The sequence below is a fragment of the Oncorhynchus kisutch genome, linkage group LG16, assembly GCF_002021735.2.
Source record: "Oncorhynchus kisutch isolate 150728-3 linkage group LG16, Okis_V2, whole genome shotgun sequence".
In the NCBI taxonomy this organism is placed as follows: Eukaryota; Metazoa; Chordata; class Actinopteri; order Salmoniformes; family Salmonidae; genus Oncorhynchus; species Oncorhynchus kisutch.
This window is the reverse complement of record NC_034189.2, coordinates 20,948,352-20,971,587: the sequence shown is the minus strand read 5'-3', so window position 1 is coordinate 20,971,587 and position 23,236 is coordinate 20,948,352. Positions and strand designations below refer to the sequence as shown.

The window sequence follows — 23,236 nt, the reverse complement described above, 5'->3', positions numbered from 1 at the left end:
TGGGTCCCCGCCAGGGACATCCTGAACCCAGGCCTTATCGTGGATTCTCAACGCCGACACCACGGTCAACCATGTATTCGCCCAGGTAGGACGCCAGGTGGTGCCCCTAGGGGGGGTACTGTCACACACTGATCTGTTTCACCTGTCTGTGTGCTTGTCTCCACCCCCTCCAGGTGTCACCCATCTTCCCCCTTATCCCCTGTGTATTTATACCTGAGTTCTCTGTTTGTCTGTTGCCAGTTCGTCTTCTTTGTCAAGTCAGCCAGCGTTTTTTGTATCAGCTCCTATCTCTCTTTTCTCATCCACCTGGTTTGACCCTTGCTTGTCCTGACTCTGAGCACACCTGCCTGACCACTCTGTCTGCCCCTGACCCTGAGCCTGCCTGACGACCTGTACCTTTGCCACCAACTCTGGTTTACTGATCCATGCCTGCCTTGACCTGTCTATTGCCTGCCCCTGTTGGAATATCAAACCATTGTCAATTCGACATGTCTGCATCTGGGTCTAACCTTGATCTCTGACAGGAAGCTCATAAGAAATCCTGCTATGCCCTCCGACGAACCATCAAACAAACAAAGCGTCAGCGCAGGACTAAGATCGAATCATACTACACAGGCTCGCAAACTATTACAGACTACAAAGGGAAGCACAGCCGAGAGCTGCCAAGTGACATGAGCCTACCATATTACTTCTATGCTCACTTCTAGTCAAGTAACACTGAACCATGCATGAGAGCATCAGATGTTCCGGATGACTGTGTGATTATGTTCTCCGCAGACGAAGTGAGCAAGACTTTTCAAAAGGTCAACATTCACAAGGCAGCAGGGCCAGACAGATTACCAGGAAATGTACTCCAAGCATGCGCGGTTCAACTGTCAAGTGTCTTCACTGACATTTTCAACCTCTCCCTGTCTGAGTCTGTAATACCAACATATTTCAAGCAGACCGCCAAAGTCCCTGTGCCCAAGAACACTAAGGTAACCTGCCTAAATTACTACCGACCCGTAGTGCTCACGTCTGTAGCCATGAAGTGCTTTGAAAGGCTGGTCATGGCTAACATCAACACCAGTATCCCAGAAACCAAAAACCAGGGCTGCCCAACCCTCTTCCTGGAGATCTACAGTCCTGTTGGTTTTCAGTCCAACCCTATTTTAACACACCTGATTCTACTTATTAGCTGCTCAACAAGACCTTAGCTAGCTGAATCAGATATGCTAAATTAGGGTTGTACTGAAACCTACAGGACAGCAGATCTCCAGGAAGATGGCTGAGCAGCCCTGCCCTAGACCCACTCCAATTTGCATATCGCCCTAACAGAGCCGCAGATGATGCAATCTCTATTCAACTCCACACTGCCCTTTCCCTCCTGGACTAAAGGAACCCCAATGTGAGAATGCTATTCATTGACTACAGCTCAGCGTTCAACACCATAGTGCCGTCAAAGCTCATCACTAAGCTTAGGACCCTGGGACTAAACACCTCCCTCTACAACGGGATCCTGGACTTCCTGACGGACCGCCTGCAGGTGTTAAGGTTATGTAACAACACATCCGCCATGCTGATCCTCAACATAGGTGCGTTGTCAGTCCCCTCCTGTACTCCCTGTTAACTCATGACCGCACGGCCAGGCACGACTCCAACACCATCATTAAGTTTGCCGATGATCACCGACAACGACGAGACTATTGGTAGGAGGTCAGAGTCCTGGCCATGTGGTGCCAACAACAACATTTCCATCAATGTGATCAAGACAAAGGAGATGATTGTGGACTACAGGAAAAGGAGGACCGAGCACGCCCCCATTCTCATCGACGGGGCTGTAGTGGAGCAGGTTGAGAGCTTCAAGTTCCTTGATGTCCACATCACCAACAAACTAACATTGTCCAAGCACACCAAGACAGTCCGGAAGAGGGCACGACATTACTTATTCCCCCTCAGGAGATTGAAAAGATTTGGCATTGGTCCTCAGATCTTCAAAATGTTCTACAGCTGCACCATCGAGAGCATCGTGACTGGTTGCATCACTGCCTGGTATGGCACTGCCTGGTATGGCAACTGCCAAGCTTCCTGCAATCCAGGACCTCTATACCAGGCGGTGTCAGAGGAAGGCCCTAAAAATTGTCAGACTCCAGCCACCCTACACATAGACTGCTCTCTCTGCTATCGCATGTCAACTGGTACCGGAGCGCCAAGTCAAGGTCCATGAGGTTTCTAAACAGTTTCTACCCCCAAGCCATAAGACTCCTGAACATCTAATCAAATGGCTACCCAGACAATGATACTCTCTGTTATTATCAATACATAGTCACTTTAATAACTCTACCTACAGGTACATATTACCTCAATTACCTCGACTAACCGGTGCAGCCGCACATTGACTCTGTGCTGGTCGTTACCCCTTGTATATTGCCTCGTTAGTTATTTTACTGCTGCTCTTTATTAATTTGTTACTGTTCTTATAGGTATTTTTTTTAATTATTATTTAAACTGCACTGTTGGTTACATTCCTTGTAAGTAAGCATTTCACTGTTTGTTATTCCTCTCAGGATGAAGATGCTGAAAACTCCATGACGCTGCTCTGAACGTCATCTACAAGAAAGTAAACGCCGGGAGACAGAGGGGTGCCATGGAGAGAGACACTGTTTACTCTGGGTGAGATGACAAAATATGGACAGAAATGTAGACCTTTGCTCTTCAATAACTTTCATTGATTATCTTTTCTACACTATATGTATAACTATGGCTTTTTCATTGTGTGTTCCAGTTACTTCTTTCTGTCATGCTCCTTTTTAATATAGATACTGTTGTGCATTATAATTCAAATAAAGCATTCAAATGCTTTCATATAGAGATATTGTTTGATTTGATATTTTTCGCTGTCCTTAAATTTCATCCACAGATTCAGTTTGCAAGAACCATATTAGGCTGATGCTCAATGTAACAAAGCTATCTTAGGTTGCATAATGCACTGTGAGTATGCATCTATTGACTGGTGTTTTAGTTTGTCTCAAACTCTTTTTTAGCTGTATCCTAAAAACATCTCTGTGGTGTTCTGAATACCCTAAACAGATTTAACACTCTAAACTCATCTCTAACCCCCAGCAATGACTGTCAGTCCACACCATGTGCTCTCTACACACACATCTGCGGCTCTAAACCACACACAATGTCACCAAGTGTACAACTCACTCTCTTCATGAGAAAAGCCTGAACTAAAAATACAAATACTATAATTTGAACAGTGCATTGTTGAGAGACTGGTTTTAAATATGATGTACACATTGTGATTTGGCCGTTTTCAGAAACTACTGACAAAATCTTAACGTATAATTCCAAATTTCAGGATTGCAATTAATTTATCTTTCAATAGGGAGCAGCAGTTTTTACAGAAGTCCCTGTGACTGCTTAACCAGTAGAGTTGGCTGCAACTTTTAGAAGATGAAAATGTTCAAATTGTTCACAAATTTTATGAAGAATCGTTGACAACATACTATCCTGTGATAGTTGATGTGTGTAGTCATAATATCTCTCAACAAAGGCACAACAAAGACAGTGTGGCTGTTAAGGATCTATAACAAGGTAATATATACATTTATTACATACATATTACACATCTGTATCATGTTATAAATCAATTTCAGAATCATAGAGTCACATGCATCAAACAGTCTAGGTAGTCATCACTGGATGGATCATTACTACTAACATAAACTTAGTTATTATAAAGTGTAGCTTAGTTACCATAAGGAGCAACACAATCACTCAAAATGAAATGGGCAACAAAGTGATCTCTATATGACGATGACAATGACTCTTGTTGACATGTAGTTTGTATTGACTGCCAGGGAGTCAACCAATTTATTCAAGTCATCTCTCCTCTGTAATGTGTTGTCCTCTTTTAGTTGAGTTGATAGCATTTCAATCACCCCCACCCCCACACAGTGAACAAGTTCCCAGGTACTCTGCACTCTTCTGTAAGCCCCAGACGAGGCCATATCTACTCTTTGGTCAGGTGGGCCTGCTGGCTTTGTGCACACAGGACCCTCCTACCTGCTCTCTGTGTCTCTATGTGGTTTTCAGCAGGATGTCTATGTGGTGTCACTGTTGTTCTCACCATCTTTACATGTTGTTCATGTTTCCCCTGACAGCTTACATCCAAAATAAAACAGTTATTTATTAAACTAAGTGTAATATATATTTAATTATCCGAAATCAGTTATAAACCACAAATAACTACTAAATAACCCTTTTTTAACCATCCGAGTTAAGCACCTCATGTGTGGTACAGCACCATCTATTCTCACTTGTGGTCCATGGGGAGGGGACATTTTGTGAAGATGTCATGGGAGAACTTTCAGTACATTCTCAAACAGGCATGTCTTGTGAAGCACAAAGTCAACTGCAGGTTCCTCTTCCAGAATGAAACTTAAAAAAGGAGGATCCTCCTTCTGATAGATTGCTTCCTTTCAGAACCACACTAACCACAGACTTAAACAGACTAGATGAAGTGTGTCACATTAGCTGAGTGGCTGGGGTATCCATGCACGCTCAGGTGTTACACTTAGTGAATGTTTCCGTGAATGCTATACTAGGAATGGAGGAATGACGTGCACTTGTTTCATTGGGTAGGTGTTTACACTACTCATATTTACTCTTGTACATATATACAAAAGTATGTGGACAGCCCTTCAAATAAATGGATTTGGCTAATTCAATCACTAAGCCTTACTGAAGAGCTAAGTGACTTCCAATGTGGCACCGGCATTGGATGCCACCTAACCAACAAGTCAGTTAGTCAAATTTCTCTCCTGTTAGAGATGCCCCTGGTCAACTGTAAGTGCTGTTGTTGTGAAGTGGAAATGTCTAGGAGCAACAATGCTCAGCTGCGAAGTGGTAGGCCACAGAAGCTCACAGAACGGGATCGCCAGGTGCTGATGCATAAAGCGTGTAAAAATCGTCTGTCCTCGGTTGCAATACTCACTCCGAGTTCCAAACTGCCTCTGGAAGTTGTCAGCACCCGACGTCAGCACAAGAACTGTTCATTGGAAGCTTTATGAAATGAATGTCAAAGAATGAGCAGCCCTATACGCCGCTCTGAACGTTGTCCACAAGTAAGTAAACGCCGGAAGACAGGGGAGCGCCATGGGAGAGAGACACTGTGTACTCTGGGGTGAGACACCAAAACATGGACTGAAATGTTAACTTTTGCTCTTTAATAACTTGCATTAAGATTGTGTTTTCTACACTATATGTATTACTATGGCTTTTCATTGGGTGTTACAATTACTTGTATTCTGTCAAGCTCCTTTTAACATTGATACTGTTGTGCAATTTAGATCAAATAAAACATTTCATACAGATGTATTGTTTGGTTTGCATTCATATTTTTCTCTGTCTTTAAATTTCACCCACCAATTTAAAATGCAACAACCATATTAGGCTTATGCTCAATGTAACAAAGTTATTTTTGGTTGCATAACGCACTGTGAATATGCATCTATTGAATGGTGTTTTTTAACTGTATCCTGAAAACATCTCTGTGGTGTTCTGACGGCCCTAAATAGATTTTCCACTCTGCTAAATTCATCTCTAAGCCCAAGCAATGACCTTCAGTCCTCACCACGTGCTCTCTACACACACCTCAGTGCATCTAAACCACAAACAACCATGTCACTAAGAGCACAACTCACTCTCTTCATGAGAATAGTCTTGAAGTAAAAATAAACATCTTAGGTGAATATACTTTGAGCAGAATTTATATTGTTGAGACTGATTTCAGATATGACAATGTACACATTGTGACTGAGCAGTTTCCACAAACTATTGACAAAACGTGAACGTATAAGTGCACCTTACAGGATTGCAATTCGTGTATCTTTCAATAGGGAGCAGCAGTGTATATGAAGGTCCCTGTGAATCAAATTGAATCAAGTGGATGGCTGCTGTTTTACGGGCTCCTAACCAATCGTGTTATTTTAAATTGTTTGTAACTTATTTTGTACAAAATGTTGCTGCCACCTTCTCTTATGCCCGAAAAGAGCTTCTGGATATCAGAACAGCGATTACTCACCTCGAACGGGACATAGATTTTTTATTTAATGAGTCTGACACTTAGGATATAATGTTGCTCCCGGACAAGGCCCAAATCCCCATTATTCACATGAAGAAAATAAGGAAATACAGGGGGAGCAGATCAGGGTGCCTTGTGTGAATTCGTCAGCGAGTGGGTAACCCGCCTCTACCATACATTATATTGGCCAACGTGCAATCACTAGAAAAAAAATTCTATGAGCATAGTGACTTTACAAATGACCTTGACTAACCTGTACCCCTGCACATTGACTCGGTACCTGTACCCCATGAATATATCCTCGTTACTGTTATGTCATTTTGTTGTGTTTTTTTATTTTAAAAAATGTTCTTTCGTTTTTGTAATAAATATTTATCTATTTCTTGAACTGCTTTGTTGATGTCATCCACAAAGTAGATAACCGACTTGCCAAAACTATAGCTTGCTAACAAGAAATTAGTGGAGTGGTTGAAAAACAAGTTTTAATGACTCCAACCTAAGTGTATGTAAACTTCCGACTTCAACTGTATATCGACTATGAAACAAATAGGACATGGCCTGCTTATGAGTTGCCATGAAAGAAAGCTAGATTAATTAAACTGAAAATGGCAAGAACAGGTGTTCGTAGCTAAATGCTTTTGGTTAGCTTGAGAATAATAATTGAATGATTTATCATTCTATGGTATGTAATATAGTAGAATGTTATGAACTGACACTGAATCATAGGAGCTAACTACTAGCTATGTAAAAGTTGAACAGAAGAATGCCCAGTGCTGCTTACCGGAGATGCCATCATCACACAGTCCTTCTTCGAAGGTGTCCGCTATGACTTCCTTTTTGTCCGAAAAAAGTTGCTTTCAGAACAATTACTTTTGATAGAAAATAAAAAAGTTTTGCTCTCGACAAAAAGACACAAATGTACCTCCATTGCATTTAACAATTTTCCTGTGAACAACCACACCTTCATACAAACGTGCTACTGTATGCAGAATTCTTGACACACAACCGAAGTTGCTGCCGTATCCTGACAGCACCTCCACTAGCGAGCCACTCAGGCGCAGAATAATGACACTTGGAAGAGGGAGATGAACGAGATGGGAGTAATAATTTGTTGCAAGTTGGGGAGTGGGGCTAATAGCTGAACAACAGACTAAACCCCCCCCCCCCCTCCTATCACAGACCAGATTTTCCCTAACGACCAAGGGGTAGCTTGCTGCTCAATGTAATAAAGTACTTACTTTTCAAATAAGTTATCTTACACGTTATGTTGGCTGACAATTTGTTAGCTACGCCGTCCTTACGGACCACATAGCATATCATTACAGCAGTATGTACCAGTATGTTAGCTAGCTATCTAACGTTAGTGGTTATACATCAAACTTGCCAGTATATTAACAAAATCTAACTACGCAACGTTTATTGACTTGATTATTCCCGTCATTCTTAGTTTAGCTAAATGGTATAGTCATTGTGAGTTCTCAATGGACATTTGGGTGCTTTCGTAAATTCGCTCCGGCTATCTACACATTTCAGAGCAATCTTGTCTGAGTGTACCAGCGCGCAGAATAAGGAATTTAGTGTACTGCCAACTCTACTGTTAAGGCGGTAATAGTGATTTCCATATACACTGCTGCATCCTATTCAAAAAGAAATTAAGTGCAGTACTTCGATCTGCACGTATGCATTTTCACATTTTGTATTGTTTGTGAAAACGTCTCAGTTACAATGTATACATTGTCATATTTTGATTATATTTTCAACAATATCAGCTCTCTTCAAAATCTACTTAGCTAAGAAGACTTTTTATTAGTACAGGCTTTTCTCATGAAGAGTTGTGATCTTAGTGACATGGATGTTTGTGGTTTTGATTCCCTGAGGTGTGTGAAGACTGGGTGATGAGGACTGATGGTCATTGCTGGGAGTTTGAGATGAGTTAAACTGAGTGTTCAATCTATTTAGGGCCGTCAGAACACCACAGAGATGTGATGCAGGATACAGCCTTAAAAATAGAGTTTTGAGACAACTGAAAGTGATAGTCAATGGAATGTACTCTATGCATGCTTTTATAAACATCATGTATTCAGGATGCAATGTCCCTGCAAACCTACCAGTTTAACTCGAAGAATATAAGAGAAAATCTACATTTCAATGAATTAAAGTTTTATTTGATCTAAAATGCACAACAGTAACGTAGAAAGGAGTTTGACAGAATACAAGAAATTGTAACACAATTATAATGATACAAACACAATTATAATGATAAAAACACGGTGTGTAACAGAAAAAGCAACGTAAAAAATCTGAAATGTCACGTTTACATAAATTTTCAGACCCTTTACTCAGTACTTTGAAGCATCTTTGGCTATGATTACAACCTCGAGTCTTCTTGGGTATGACACTACAAGCTTAGCACACCTGTATTTGAGGAGTTTCTCCCACTCTTCTCTGCAAGTCCTCTCAAAATCTGTCAGGTTAGATGGGGTGCATTGCTGCCCAGATATTTTCATGTCTCTCCAGAGGTTTTCGATCAGATTTAAGTCTGGGTTCTGGCTGGGCCACTCAAGGACATTCTGAGACATGCCCTGAAGCCACTCCTGCGTTGTCTCGGATGTGTGCTTAGGGTCATTGCCCTGTTGGAAGGTGAATCTTTGCCCAAGTCTGAGGTCCTGAGCGTTCTGGAGCAGGTTCTCATCAAGGAACTCTTTGTACTTTGCTCCGTTCATCTTTCCCTCGATCCTGACAAGTTTCCCTGTCCCTGCCGCTGAAAACCGCCCCCATCCCTTAGTAAAAGGAAGATACCCATGATGGTGCTACCACCATGGTTCACCGTAGGGATGGTGCCAGGTTTCCTCCAGATGTGACACTTGACATTCAGGCCAAAGAGTTCAATCTTGGTATCATAAGACCAGAGAATCTTGTATCTCATGGTCTGAGAGTCTTTAGGTGGCTTTTGGCAAACTCCAGGCAGGCATTCATGTGCCTTTTACTAAAGTGTGACTTCCGTCTGGCCACTCTACTATAAAGGCCTGATTGGTGGAGTGCTGCAGAGATGGTTGTCCTTCTGGAGGTTTATCCCATCTCCACAGAGGAACTCTGGAGCTCTGTCAGAGTGACCACTGGGTTCTTGGTCAGCTCCCTGACCATGGCCCTTCTCCCCTGATTGCTCAGTTTGGCCAGGTGGCTAGCTCTAGTAACGAGTCTTGGTGGTTCCAAACTCATTCCATTTAAGAATGATGGAGGCCACTGTGCTCTTGGGGACCTTCAATGCTGCAGAAATGTTTTTGTACCCTTCTCCAGATCTGTGCCTTGACGCAATTCTGTCCTGGAACGCTGCGGACAATTCCTTTAACACAGATGGACTCCAATTAAGTTGTGACAACATCTCAAGGATGATCAATGGAAAGAGGATGCACCTGAGCTCAATTTCGAGTCAAATAGCAAAGGGTCTGAATACTTAAGCAAGTAAGGTATTTATGTTTTAAATTATTTATACATTTGCAAACATTTCTAAAAACGTTTTTTTGATGTTGTCATTATGGGAATCTTAGAATAAGGATGTAACATAACAAAATGTTGAAAAAGTCAAGGGGTGTGAAAACTTTCCAAAAGCACTTTTTACTGCACCAACAGTTTATTCATATATTGTGGGCAATGATACCGCTCACCTCTGGACAGCAGAGAGGTTTTCTTGGTCATATTATACATAATACAACCAAGGACAATGATGTTGTTGACACAAAGAGCCAAAGCTACACACAGACAGTACACCAAGAGAACCTGGTCCTCCTTACAACCATTTGTGGAAATATAGACAGTGATAGAGGAGATTCAGGACATTTTGCTCCACCGGGCGTACAATGTTAGAAACATTTTAGAAATGTCAGAAATATCACTAACAGTCCATTTCCTGCTTGTTCCTGCATTTCCTGGTTCCCAAATAGTATCTCCCCACATGAGGCCATAGCACAGTAGTAAGTCCCAGCATCAGAGAGGCTGAGGTTCCTCTTAGGGAGGTTGCAGACCCAAATCCTCTCTTCATTCTTCACTCTTCTCTCTTTTCATTCCCATAATATGATGATGCCATGAGAAGAGGCTTCTGTTCAACAGTTTGCTTGTACCAAGAGACTCTGAACAACTGAGATCGACAAAAGCAATTGAGAGATACACTTTGTCCCAGTTGTGTAACTATCACAGGGTCTGGTTGGATTACCTCCTTGTTATTGGCTGTCTGAACAGGCGTAAAACATCTGATAAAAACTACAATCGAACATGTGTCCTGTGGCATACCACAGTTAGAGCAGCCCTTCAATGATGTAAAGTCAGAGTTACTGGTTTGTATTTTTTCATCATTTGGGTCGGTGGCTGAGACTACTGGTAAATATGTCCTATTTGACGTCCACAGGGGGTTTACATTGTATTTCTTACTTCATGTCTGTAGAAGGTAATTCAAAGCTTTCAGGAGGAAGTGAACTCTGGTGAGGTTGGCACATTTTTGACAAAATAAAGATGTGATCCTTTGATACCTGGTGCAAATAAGTGATAAGAAGTAAGAAGTCATTAAACTAGGGAAAAACTGAAACTTTACTTAAATATCACACAATCATAAAGGCAGGTTACAGAGATCCTGGCTGTTACGGCTTTCTTCCGTCGAAGGACAGTCGTTCCAAAATGCAGCGTGGTTAGTTCGATACATGTTTAATGTAATGAATAAACACGATAAATATAAAAATAAGAAACTGAACGTGAAAACCTAAACAGTCTATCTAGTGCTAACACACACAGAGACATGAACAATCACCCACAAAACACACAGTGAAACCCAGGCTACCTAAATATGGTTCCCAATCAGAGACAACGAGAATCACCTGACTCAGATTGAGAACCGCCTCAGGCAGCCATAGACTATGCTAGACACCCCTACTCAGCCACAATCCCAATACCTACTAAAACCCCAATACCAAAACACAACACAAAAATAAACCCATGTCACACCCTGGCCTGACCAAATAAATATATAAACACAAAATACTAAGACCAGGGCGTGACAGAACCCCCCCCCCCCCCAAGGTGCGGACTCCCGGCCTCACACTAAAACCCATAGGGGAGGGTCCGGGTGGGCATCTGTCCACGGTGGTGGCTCCGGCTCGGGACGTGGACCCCACTCCAACCAAGTCTTAGTCCCCCTGTAACGCGTCCTTTGATTGGCGACCCTCGCCGCCGACCTATGCCTAATAACCCTCACCAAGGACCCCACTGGACTGAGGGGCAGCTCGGGACTGAGGTAGAAGCTCGGGACTGAGGGGAAGCTCGGGACTGAGGGGTAGCTCGGGACTGAGGGGTAGCTCGGGACTGAGGGGTAGCTCAGCACTGAGGGGAAGCTCAGCACTGAGGGGAAGCTCAGCACTGAGGGGAAGCTCAGCACTGAGGGGAAGCTCAGCACTGAGGGGATGCCTAGTACCGAGAGGAAACTCAGGCAGGTAGTAGGCTCTGGCAGATCCTGGTTAGCTGGTGGTTCTGGCAGATCCTGGCTGACTGGCGGATCCTGGCTAGCTGGTGGTTCTGGCAGATCCTGGCTGACTGGCGGATCCTGGCTGACTGGCGGGTCTGGAAGATCATGGCTGACTGGCGGATCCTGGCTTCCAACACTCTACTCAGCAAACTGGATGCAGTCTATCACAGTGCCATCCGTTTTGTCACTAAAGCACCTTATACTACCCACCACTGCGACTTGTATGCTCTAGTCGGCTGGCCCTCGCTACATATTCGTCGCCAGACCCACTGGCTCCAGGTCATCTACAAGTCTATGCTAGGTAAAGCTCCGCCTTATCTCAGCTCACTGGTCACGATGGCAACACCCATCCGTAGCACGCGCTCCAGCAGGTGTATCTCACTGATCATCCCTAAAGCCAACACCTCATTTGGCCGCCTTTCGTTCCAGTACTCTGCTGCCTGTGACTGGAACGAATTGCAAAAATCGCTGAAGTTGGAGACTTTTATCTCCCTCACCAACTTCAAACATCAGCTATCTGAGCAGCTAACCGATCGCTGCAGCTGTACATAGTCTATTGGTAAATAGCCCACCCTTTTCACCTACCTCATCCCCGTACTGTTTCTATTTATTTACTTTTCTGCTCTTCTGCACACCAATATCTCTACCTGTACATGACCATCTGATCTTTTATCACTCCAGTGTTAATCTGCAAAATTGTAATTATTTGCCTACCTCCTCATGCCTTTTGCACACATTGTATATAGACCCCCCCTTCGTTTTCTACTGTGTTATTGACTTGTTAATTGTTTACTCCATGTGTAACTCTTTGTTGTATGCTCACACTGCTATGCTTTATCTTGGCCAGGTCGCAGTTGCAAATGAGAACTTGTTCTCAACTAGCCTACCTGGTTAAATAAAGGTGAAATAAAAAAAAAAAAAAAATAAAAAAAAAATCTGGAAGATCCTGGCTGACTGGTGGATCCTGGCTGACTGGCGGATCTGGCTGCTCCATGCAGACTGGCAGCTCTGGCTGCTCCATGCAGACTGGCAGCTCTGGCTGCTCCATGCAGACTGGCAGCTCCATGCAGACTGACAGCTCTGGCTGCTCCATGCAGACTGACAGCTCTGGCTGCTCCATGCCGGCTGGCAGCTCTGGCTGCTCCATGCAGACTGGCAGCTCTGGCTGCTCCATGCAGGCTGGCAGCTCTGGCTGCTCCATGCAGGCTGGCAGCTCTGGCTGCTCCATGCAGGCTGGCAGCTCTGGCTGCTCCATGTAGGCTGGCAGCTCTGGCTGCTCCATGCAGGCTGGCAGCTCTGGCTGCTCCATGCAGGCTGGCAGCTCTGGCTGCTCCATGCAGGCTGGCAGCTCAGGCTGCTCCATGCAGGCTGGCAGCTCAGGCTGCTCCATGCAGGCTGGCAGCTCTGGCTGCGCTGAACAGACAGGAGACTCCAGCAGCGCTGTAGAGGAGGAAGGCTCTGGCAGCGCTGAACAGGCGGGAGACTCCGGCAGCGCAGGAGAGGAGGAAAGCTCTGGCTGCGCTGAACAGGCGGGAGACTCCGGCAGCGCTAAACAGGTGAGGCGCACTGAAAGCCTGGTGCGTGGTGCTGGCACTGGGTAGAGGACATGCACAGGAAGCCTGGTGCGGGGAGCTGCCACCGGAGGACTGGTGTGTGGAGGTGGCACTGGATAGACCGGACCGTGCAGGCGCACTGGAGCTCTTGAGCACCGAGCCTGCCCAACCTTACCTGGCTCGATGCCCACTCTAGCCCTGCCAATACGAAGAGACACCGTGCGCTCCACAGCATAACACGGTGCCTGCCCGGTCTCTTTAGCCCCCCGGTAAGCACAGGAAGTTAGCGCAGGTCTCCTACCTGGCGTAGCCATACTCCCTGTGAGCCCCCCCCAATACATTTTTGGGGCTGACTCTCGGGCTTCCATCCGCGTCGCCGTGCTGCCTCTTCTTACCAGCGTCTCGCCGCTTTCATCGCCTCCAGTTCTTCTTTGGGGCATTGATATTCACCAGGCTGTGCCCAGGGTCCTTTTCCGTCCAATATTTCCTCCCAAGTCCAGAAGTCCTTTGATCGCTGCTCCTCACGATAAACAGGGGGAGTTGGCTCAGGTCTGAACCCTGACTCTGCCACACTCTCCCTGAGCCCCCCCCCCAAGAAATTTTTGGGGCTGACTTTCGGGTTTCCTTGCCAACCGTGTTCCCTCGTATCGTTGGCTCCTATCTCCGGCTGCCTCTGCTCTCCTAAGTGCCTCCACCTGTTCCCATGGGAGGCGATCTCTTCCAGCCAGTATCTCCTCCCAAGTGTAACAACCTTTGCCATCCAAAACGTCTTCCCATGTCCATTCCTCCTTTCGCTGCTTCTGCTGTCGCTGCCTGTCACCACGCTGCTTGGTCCAGTTGTGGTGGGTGATTCTGTTACGGCTTTCTTCCGTCGAAGGAGAGTCGGACCAAAATGCAGCGTGGTTAGTTCGATACATGTTTAATGAAATGAATAAACACGATAAATACAAAAACAAGAAACGGAAAGTGAAAACCTAAACAGTCTATTTTTTTTATTTTTATAAAAAATAATTTATTACCTTCAATACCATTCATTCTTTACAACTCATAATTTTCATACATACTTCAACAATGGTATTTTAATTTAACTAAACAAAACAAAAACCCCAAACAAAACCTCAGGGGAGCATCTTCCCTCCCCGTCACCCTACAAACTACCTTTCCCTATCTCCCCGTCCCTAATCTATCCCCTTACAAATCTAAATGACACCCAGCCGTAAACCCCCCTTCCACCTCTCCCGAGCAGCATGCTGCCCCCACTTCCTCTCCTCCCTCTTCATCCTCCCCCTCAAATCTCCTTCCACCCTCCTCACTATCCCTTCCACCCCCCAGTCTCTCCCTGTCTTCACCATGTTCTGCCTTGCTTCCCACAGCCCCCGTTTAAAGAGACTTATGAGAAGCCAGAGCAGAAACCTGTCCCTATCCGTCCCTCTCGCTCTCCCTACACCTCTCTCTAACCTGACCCACGTCAATACAAAATCCCCCCCTTACCAAACCTAACAACACCCGTGCCCTAGCCCATACTACTCCGGCAAAGGCACAGTCCCAAAAGACATGGCGCACAGTCTCCTCCCTGCCACAAGAGGATCTTGGACAGGTGGGGGATTGCACCAAACTATACCGGTACAACGTACCGGCAAGCACTTATGGAGGCTAAACCAATTCAGGTCCTTGAGCCTGTTGTCCAGACCCCGCGCCTGCACTCCCTCCCAGACCACTTCCGAGATGCCCACTACAGGTGCCGGACTCCCTGCCTTTCTGACCTCCTCGTACAGGTGCCTGTGATCTAAACCTATTCGGGCAACCTCAACCTCAGGGTGTGCACGCAGCCACTTGGCCGCATGACCAAAGTGCCACGGCAGCTGTTCCGCCCGAGGACCCGTGTTAGACCACACCATTACGCTTCTCGCCTGATACGAGAAGAACACCCGCAGGAGGTAACCGGACGGGTGTATCACTGGATGAGCAAGCTCCGTTAACAAGAAAGAAACAAAAATTGCGTCCAGCTTGAGGGGGAAATGTGGTACCCCCCTACCTCCCTCCCCGATGGGACAGAGCATGCGTGCCCTGGCGACCCACTCGCACCTGCCACTCCACATGAACTGAAACACAAGCCTCACTAGAGGCCTCCTCAGACAAGCCGGCAATGGGTAGATGTACGCCAAATACAAAAGAGACGGCAACACATCCACCTTTAGGACCAGGACTTTGCCCATAAAAGACAAATACCTAGCCTTCCACATTGCTAGCTTCCTCTGTACCACTGCGATACGCATGTTCCAGTTTAGCGTCGCTGAGCCGGAGGTCTCAAAATGGACCCCGAGAATCCTCAGGGCCCCCTCACAGAGAGATAACCCCCCGGGCACATCCGTTCTACCGCGCCATCTACCGAAAAACTTGACGGAAGACTTTGCATGGTTAAGAACCGCTCCCGACGCTCGGGTGAAATCCCCAAAGATGGCAAGGGACCTTGTCAGGCACGAGTCCTTGCACAGCAGCAAGGAAGTGTCGTCGGCGTACTGCGTCATCTTAACACGCAGCCCACCACTTCCAGGGATCAACAAGCCTTCCACCCCTGTGTCTGCCCTAATGGCCGCCCCCAGAGGCTCCATGTACAGAACGAAGAGGAGAGCCGAGAGTGGGCACCCCTGCCTGACCCCAGACGAGAGGTCAAAAACGTCTTCCAAGTGACTATTTACACTAACTCGGCACCCCACTCCGACATATAATGTACGAATCCATCCTATGAACTTCTCCCCAAATCCTAATCGACCTAACACTCTGAATAAAAAGGATCTATTCACGCGATCAAAGGCTTTCGCCTGATCTAGCACTGCTACCATTAAAGGCAGTCCTCTATCTTCAACCCAAGCGATGGAGTCCCTGATTAACTGAAGGTTACATCTAATAGAGCGGCCCTCTACCCCGCACGTCTGATCCTCATGAACGATGTAGGGAAGGGCTGTGCGCATCCGGTCTGCTAAAACCTTTGCAAGTAGCTTGTAATCTACGCACAGCATGGTCAATGGCCGCCAGTTGCCAAGGTCTGTTACTTCCCCCTTCTTATATAAAAGTGACAGCACACCAACAGCCATTGATCCCCCCGGGACCCCCGTCTCAAGGATGGCCTTCAAGACTTCGAGGACCACTGGTCCAAGTATACCCCAAAACTTGAGATAAAACTCAGCCGGCAGCCCATCCATCCCAGGCACCTTCCATTTTCCCATCCTTCCACCGCTTTTCCTGGTTCTCCCACTCCCGTGCCTTCCGTTTCCTTCTCTCTTCCATCCGCCTCTTCTTGCTCCTCCTCCTTCCTTGCGGCCTTCCCCTCTGGACCTGTACTCTGGTCATGAGGCGTGCTTCCTTCCCCTCCTCTTCTTCCGCCATCCCCCGCTCCTGCTCCCCCCCCAGCCGCAGACGCATATGACCTCTGACACAGGTGTGCTGACGATCCACACCCGTGGCACGACTTAGGCTTGTCACAATCCCTCGCCTCGTGTTCCTCAGATCCACAAAATCTGCATTTTCTTGTGCTGCACGAGGCGAAAATGTGGCCGTAGGCCATACAGCGCCTGCAAAATGGGGGCTGACGTGCATAAAACAACGTCCCCCTGTCAGCCCCTAGGGAGAACATAGCAGGAGGATGGAGGTAGCCACCATGTCCCTTTGGGTCCTCCCTGAGGAGGGCCTGGAAGCCTCTCCTCCCATTCCAAAACCCAAGGGAGTCTTTGAGGTGCCTTGCTGAGGAGACGTTATCCATGTATCTCCCCAGAAAGGCCCTCACCTCTTCGTCCTTAACGTATGGGTTGTAAATGTTGACAGTTACAACCCTAAAGTTGTTCTTCGCCAGGCTTGTTATTTCATAGTGGCTCATCGGCCTCTCACCTCCCACTGCTCTTGCCCTTCTCAGGATATCATCGTGTTTCTCCTCTGTATATAGTGCCACGTCGTATGCTCCCTCCAACGAGTTGCCTTGGAAACAAAACACGTCCTTCACCGTCAGCTTTAGAATCCCCATCAATATTATCCTTCCAAAAGTTTCCCGTCCTAAAGGCTCCAACTCCTTTTCCTTCCAAGCAAACCGAATCGTGTTGGCCAGCCCAATCCCAGGGACCGACCGTGTTGATGTATTTAGCACCATCTCTGCAAGGAGAATGGCGCTCGTTCTCTTCTCTTCCAAAACAATGAAAAAAGAAAATCCAAAGTGACTGAGCCTATTCTGGTGCAAACAAACACAGAGACAGGAACAATCACCCACAAAACACACAGTGAAACCCAGGCTACCTAAATATGGTTCCCAATCAGAGACAACGAGAATCACCTGACTCTGATTGAGAACCGCCTCAGGCAGCCATAGACTATGCTAGACACCCCTACTCAGCCACAATCCCAATACCTACTAAAACCCCAATACCAAAACACAACACAAAAATAAACCCATGTCACACCCTGGCCTGACCAAATAAATATATAAACACAAAATACTAAGACCAGGGCGTGACAGTTCCATGTTACAACTAGTATCATCAAAAGGAAGAATTCAGACATTTGCAAAATCATTATGTACATTTTGTTGTACAATTCTACAAAAATAAATGTATGCTGTCAGTCAACCTCAGCCGCTATTGCTAAAGATGTGAGACTTCTTAAACCATCCTAGTATCAGCTTTCACACTTGACATGCTGGACATTTATGCTCTGCACCTGAGAGTTTTTACATTAATATTAGGTGAAGCTAGGACCCTGCAATAGCATCCTACAATAAATGAGAAATGTATTTAATAGTCAGTTCACACTGGCACTTGTCAGGATCAAAGTGGAGTTCAGAGGAGGGGTGGGGCTTAACATAGAATAATGCTGATTGAATGACCCTCATATGTCACATCCTGTCTTGATTACTTACACCAGAGTAGATGGTTTCTTCCTCTCTCTGTTCTCTCCTCCATCTCCTGGGCTTGTTCCTCTTCTTGTCACTGATCTTCAGGGCATCATAATCACCGTTTAGCTATGTGGATAAAACAAGGACTCAGTAAATTCAGAGTATGGGTGAAATCTAATGCTGTAGTATATTGCTTTAATACTATTTCCCAGTCTCATCCTGCTAACCTGTTAATATTCTTTCCCAGTCCCATTCTACTAACCTGTTGGTCTGACGTGTTGGCATGAAGCTTCCCATACTGGCTTTGCTGAGAAGGGGTCCCCGCTAAAAAAAAGACAAAACATTTTTAACATTTGAAACCTCTTTCTTTTTTACTAATTAAAAGGCATACTACAATGTCTTAACCTGACAAAGATGTTGGTTCCCAATTGGGGACCAGCCCCCCCACCGTCAGCTGGAACGGTGGCGCACGGAATGCAAAAATATTCTTAGAAATATTTAACCTCCACACATTAACAAGTCCAATAGCTCAAATGAAAGATAAACAACTGGTTTATCTAGGCAGCAAGTCAGATTTCTAAAATGTTTTACGGCGAAAACATAGCACATATTTATGTCAAACCACCACCGAATACACACAAAATATGCAATCACCAAACGCAGGATTAAAAGAAAAATAATTTCACTAACCTTTTGAAATCTTCATCAGATGACAGTAATATAACATGTTACACAGTACATTTATGTTTTTTTCAATAATATGCTATAAATATCCATAAATCTCTGTTTACAAAATGCTACTCAAATGTCCGGAGAAATGACGATGGCTTCTGCACACGCCGTCAGCTAACATGGAATACACAACATAAACTTTGACTAAATATGCATGTTCTACATATATATAGAAAGATACACTTCTTCTAAATGCAATCGCTGTGTTACATTTATTTTTAACTTTACAGATTTCGTTCACTAGGCTATAATGTGAGTCGGCGCTCAGGAATTAGCATTTTGGCTCCTCTATCTCGGAGTCCACAGAAACCCAAATTTAACACATAAATGTTCCCTTACCTTTGCTGTTCTTCCATCAGAAGACCTGGAATGGTTTATACTTACCAAAAACAGCTTTAGTTTTGAAGTCTGTGTCTTTCGGTTATCAAACACGACATATTTCGGTTGAAATGCAGCCAAAAAGTAAAGTTAGTGCGCACCAAAACGTCGAAATTACATATTATATGTCGACTAAACTTGTCAAACTTGGTTCAGAACACAGCGTTAGCATGTTATATAGCTTCACAGCAATTCTCAGGACGAAGAGAAACACAGGCATCGTTTAATCAATCTTGGAAGAAAGACACCACAGGAGCAGAATGCCACGGTTATTTCTCTGCTGACTGGGAGAGTGTTAGAGTGAGCTACGGTCGCCTGGGAGAGAGGAGAGGAGGAGATGGATTCATATGAGAGGTTCATGGCTCTATTCAGAGGTATCTTCGCTCATCCACCGGAGGGAGTGCAGAGAGGGGGGTGAGCGCCTAATCCAACTGGGGCAGGATGACCAGACCGCTGCTGAGTACCCGCTCACCTTCTGGACTGTATCAGCATCCAGCTGATGGAATGAGCCAGCGGTTCCTATGCTATTCAAAAGAGGAATGCGCGAGGGGGTCCAGACGGAACTGGCATGTCGCGATGACAACCTCTCCTTGGACACACCCATCGTGATGGCCCTCCGTCTGGATAACCTACTTTGGGAGCATCAGTACCCTCATCGCTTTTCTCCCTCACTCGGTGACCATTCTGTATCAGAGCCTTAGCGCATGGAGGTAGTGGTCACACACTTCCCCGTGGCTGAACGACGTATACGGAAACAGCTGGGGCTCTGTCCCTATTGTGGTTAAGGAAGGATCCAGCTTCAGCAGTATGTGGTACGTCCTCCACAAGAGCAGAAGGACAGTCATCTTCCACCCCCTGGGGCAGGTGTGATCACCCCAACCTCATCATTTTCTACCAGACCCTTTTTAGTGTCGATCACACTAGCTGGCTGTCCCTCAGGAATCGTTTCTACAGCGCTAGCGGATTCCGGTGCCATGGGGAGCTTTATTGACCAGACCTTTGCCACCTCTCTAATATCACCTCATACACATTCTCTTCTCCGTTTCGGGTCCAATCCCTTGAAACTCGACCACTAGGATCACATCACCACACCACTCACCCTCACCTTGGAGTCCATTCATCAGCAGAATACTCCCTTCCTCATCAAGAGTGCACCAGATCACAAGATCATCCTCAGCCTCCCATGGCTCCAACGCCATTACCCCACCATCTCATGGTCGAGGATGAAAATCACGGACTGGTCAGCCGAATGCCAGAGGACCTGCTTTCCCGTTCCATCTCGCATCGTATTCCCTGTGGTCTGGGAAATAGATGTAGATTTTCGCCAGGCTCTGGAGCGGGAACCCACACCCACTAATTGTCCTCCTTAGCGCATATACGATACGGGATGGCTGTTGACTTGGGCACACACAGCTGTCATCTCTGGATATCCTGGGATCACCCGTACTATTAAATCTATCTCCGATAAGTATTGGTGGTCCAACTTGGCGCAGGATGTTATTCGGTACATCAACTCCTGTTCTGTGTGTGCTCAAACTAAGTCCCCCCGGCACACTGAAGCAGGGAAGCTCCTTCCCGTTCACGTGCCTCAGCATCCCTGGTCTCATCTGTCCATTGACTTTGTTACTTTGTTATCTCCCCTCCTCTGATGGTTTCACCACTATTCTGGTGGTTGTAGACAGATTTTCAATATCATGCCAAAAGGGGGAGTGGGCTAGTTTCCTTCCCTGGGCTTAGTCACTTCCAATGTGTCCTGTGTTATCAACCGGCCCTGGCTCCGTGGACTCCGAGCCAGACCAATGCCCCAGCAGGGGACAACTGGTTCCGGTGTGCAGAGGGTGTTTGGAGTGATGCTCATGTGATGGTCCAGCTTGCCGTCGTCGCAAGAAGGAGCAGGAGGATCGCCACCGCAGTAAGGATTATTGTAAGGTGCCCATGTTCCATCCTGGTGATTGCGTCTGAGTTTCCACCAGGACCTTCCCACTCCACATGCCCTGCAAGATGCAGAGCCCCCGGTTTGTGGGGCCGTTCAAGGATCTCCGGAAGTTCAACAAGGTGACATATAGGTTACAGCTTCCCAGTGACTACCGTATCTCACCTTCGTTTCATGTCTTCCTTTTCAGGCCGGTGTTTCCTGGTCCTTTTGCTGATGCTGTCCCCCCACGACACCCCTCCGCCAATAACTGGTGTTTGAGATGTACATGAAAAAAACACTATATTTTCTGCATTTTATTACATATACCAAATGCCTATAGTAAGCACTTTAAATGCATAAAGAACATGTATAACATTAGTAAATTGAGCTAGATGTTACTGACATGCTTTCCAGATCAAAGAAAGGTGAGGAGTTTAATCATTTTGGTTGCTCCTTCACTGGACGAGACTGACCTGTGTAAAATACACAGAAAAGAATGGAAACTCGTGTTTGCGTTCATTGGTTGATTTCAGGTAACGTCTGATTTTGATGGTCAAATTTGATTAGCTGAACACTCGATAGGCCGCCTAGTAGACCATGAATAGAACAAACACTATCCTTTCATGTTGTTCTACAGCTTGATTCTGTAATGCACTACTTTATCACATAGCAAGTTTGAATATGTCGATGTTCAGTTTTTTTGTTGATTTTTTAAACGTCACTACTGTGGATTTATCCTTTATTAGGCCTAACTATGCTCACACTGTCTACAATACTATGTACTGCAGCTGGCCAACAGAGGGCTTGTCCACCCAAAGTAACAACAGCAACATCTGACTGACACCGCGGAGACATCCTGCTGAAACCACATAGAGAGAGACAGAGAGAGAAAGACATAGAGGGTCCTGTGCAGAAGGCCAACAGGCCTTAACAAAGTGTAGATAGCTACAGCCTTGTGTATTCTTCATAGCAGACCACAGAAAACCTGTACATATGTTGCTGTGTATGTAAGGGGGTGTGTGGCATGCAATCTGTAGGCCTATGTCTTAAAGAGAAAACAAGGAAGAAAACCTACACTAACTGGCCTGTCCTCCTTCTGTGGTGGTGGCTGTTATGCCACTTTTACTATGAGTAATTATGTTTAAAGGGGCCTACGTTATTCACTGTAACATGATGCAAGGGACTACCTGACTTCACATAAATGTGAAGACATTGACCTTTACACTGTAAGCACTAAGACCATTGTTGCACTAAGGGGTGTGAATAGTACGGTGGCCCTGAGAGGAAAAGTAGAGTGCAGTGTGTTGCTGCAGGTCAGTCTTCCTGTGTTAAAGGTCTATGAAAGGTTCATTTCCAAAAGTGTAAAGTCACTGTAACACCCTCCACTATGACCACAGAGGTGTGTGAACAAAATGCATTGAGTTCAACTTATTCAAATTAATTAGGTTTAACTACTGGAAATGCTTTATTTTTCTTGACAAATGCAAATAAACCGTAAAAAAAAAGTTTGACAGAGAAGTTAAACATGAAATTATTTATACTTTTAATTACATTTAAAAAAAGATTTAACAACTGTTTTCATCACATTTCTTCAGCATATCCATTCAAAGAAATAGCTAACGAAGCTAGAGCTAGTTAAAGAGTTATCTAGTATGAAGGGGAAATGGTTTCATTCATCCAGTTCTACTGTCTAATTCCAGAGTACATGACCACCGTCTCTTCCTCCATGTTTCCTCTCTGTCTTCTAGACCTGTTCTTCTTGTTGCTCAGAGGCAGAGCTACGTAATGGAGACTGTCTGCATCTTGGCTCTGTGAAGAACAAAATAGTTTTTTGACATTAAATGTATTACTTTTTGCACAATTTGGTTTTGCAAGCCAAGTGTGAAAGTTTGTATTTGCAACATAAAAGTTTTTCAGCTTACACTTGCATCTGACCGGGAAACTGAAGGACCTCTTGTCTGAGAGACCAGTTCTGAAAAAAAAGACACAAAACACTATAGATACGGCCACGTCTTCCAGTTGATCTACATCTAGAGATGGTGTTATCAATGAAAAGCAACTTTTAATCACTTACCACTGCACTGCAGACATGTTGTCTTCTTCATCTTGTAAATGATGCAGGCAAGGAGAATGATCAAGATAAACGCAAAGGCCAATGCTACGGCCAGGCAGTATACAAAGAGAAGAGGGTCTACACTCC

The 23,236-nt window shown here is 45.5% G+C and overlaps 1 protein-coding gene and 1 long non-coding RNA gene across 2 annotated transcripts in view; both read right to left on the bottom strand.

The window, feature by feature from the left end:
• The window catches only part of LOC116354069 (uncharacterized), a 34,651-nt gene extending 14,331 nt beyond the window's left edge, over positions 1-20,320 (bottom strand). Inside the window, 6 exon segments of the mRNA XM_031793097.1 lie at positions 333-378; positions 9,992-10,088; positions 10,091-10,298; positions 18,036-18,137; positions 18,274-18,335; positions 20,227-20,320. Coding sequence (XP_031648957.1) covers positions 333-378; positions 9,992-10,088; positions 10,091-10,298; positions 18,036-18,137; positions 18,274-18,335; positions 20,227-20,320 — 609 coding nt within the window.
• A 2,309-nt stretch (positions 20,321-22,629) lies between these two features.
• Positions 22,630-23,229, bottom strand: LOC109906471 (uncharacterized). The gene is made up of 3 exons (XR_004203377.1): positions 23,111-23,229; positions 22,959-23,008; positions 22,630-22,845 (listed from the first exon to the last, which is right to left on the bottom strand). It is a non-coding gene; the product is annotated as an uncharacterized LOC109906471 (long non-coding RNA).
• Between the last annotated feature and the right edge of the window lie 7 nt (positions 23,230-23,236).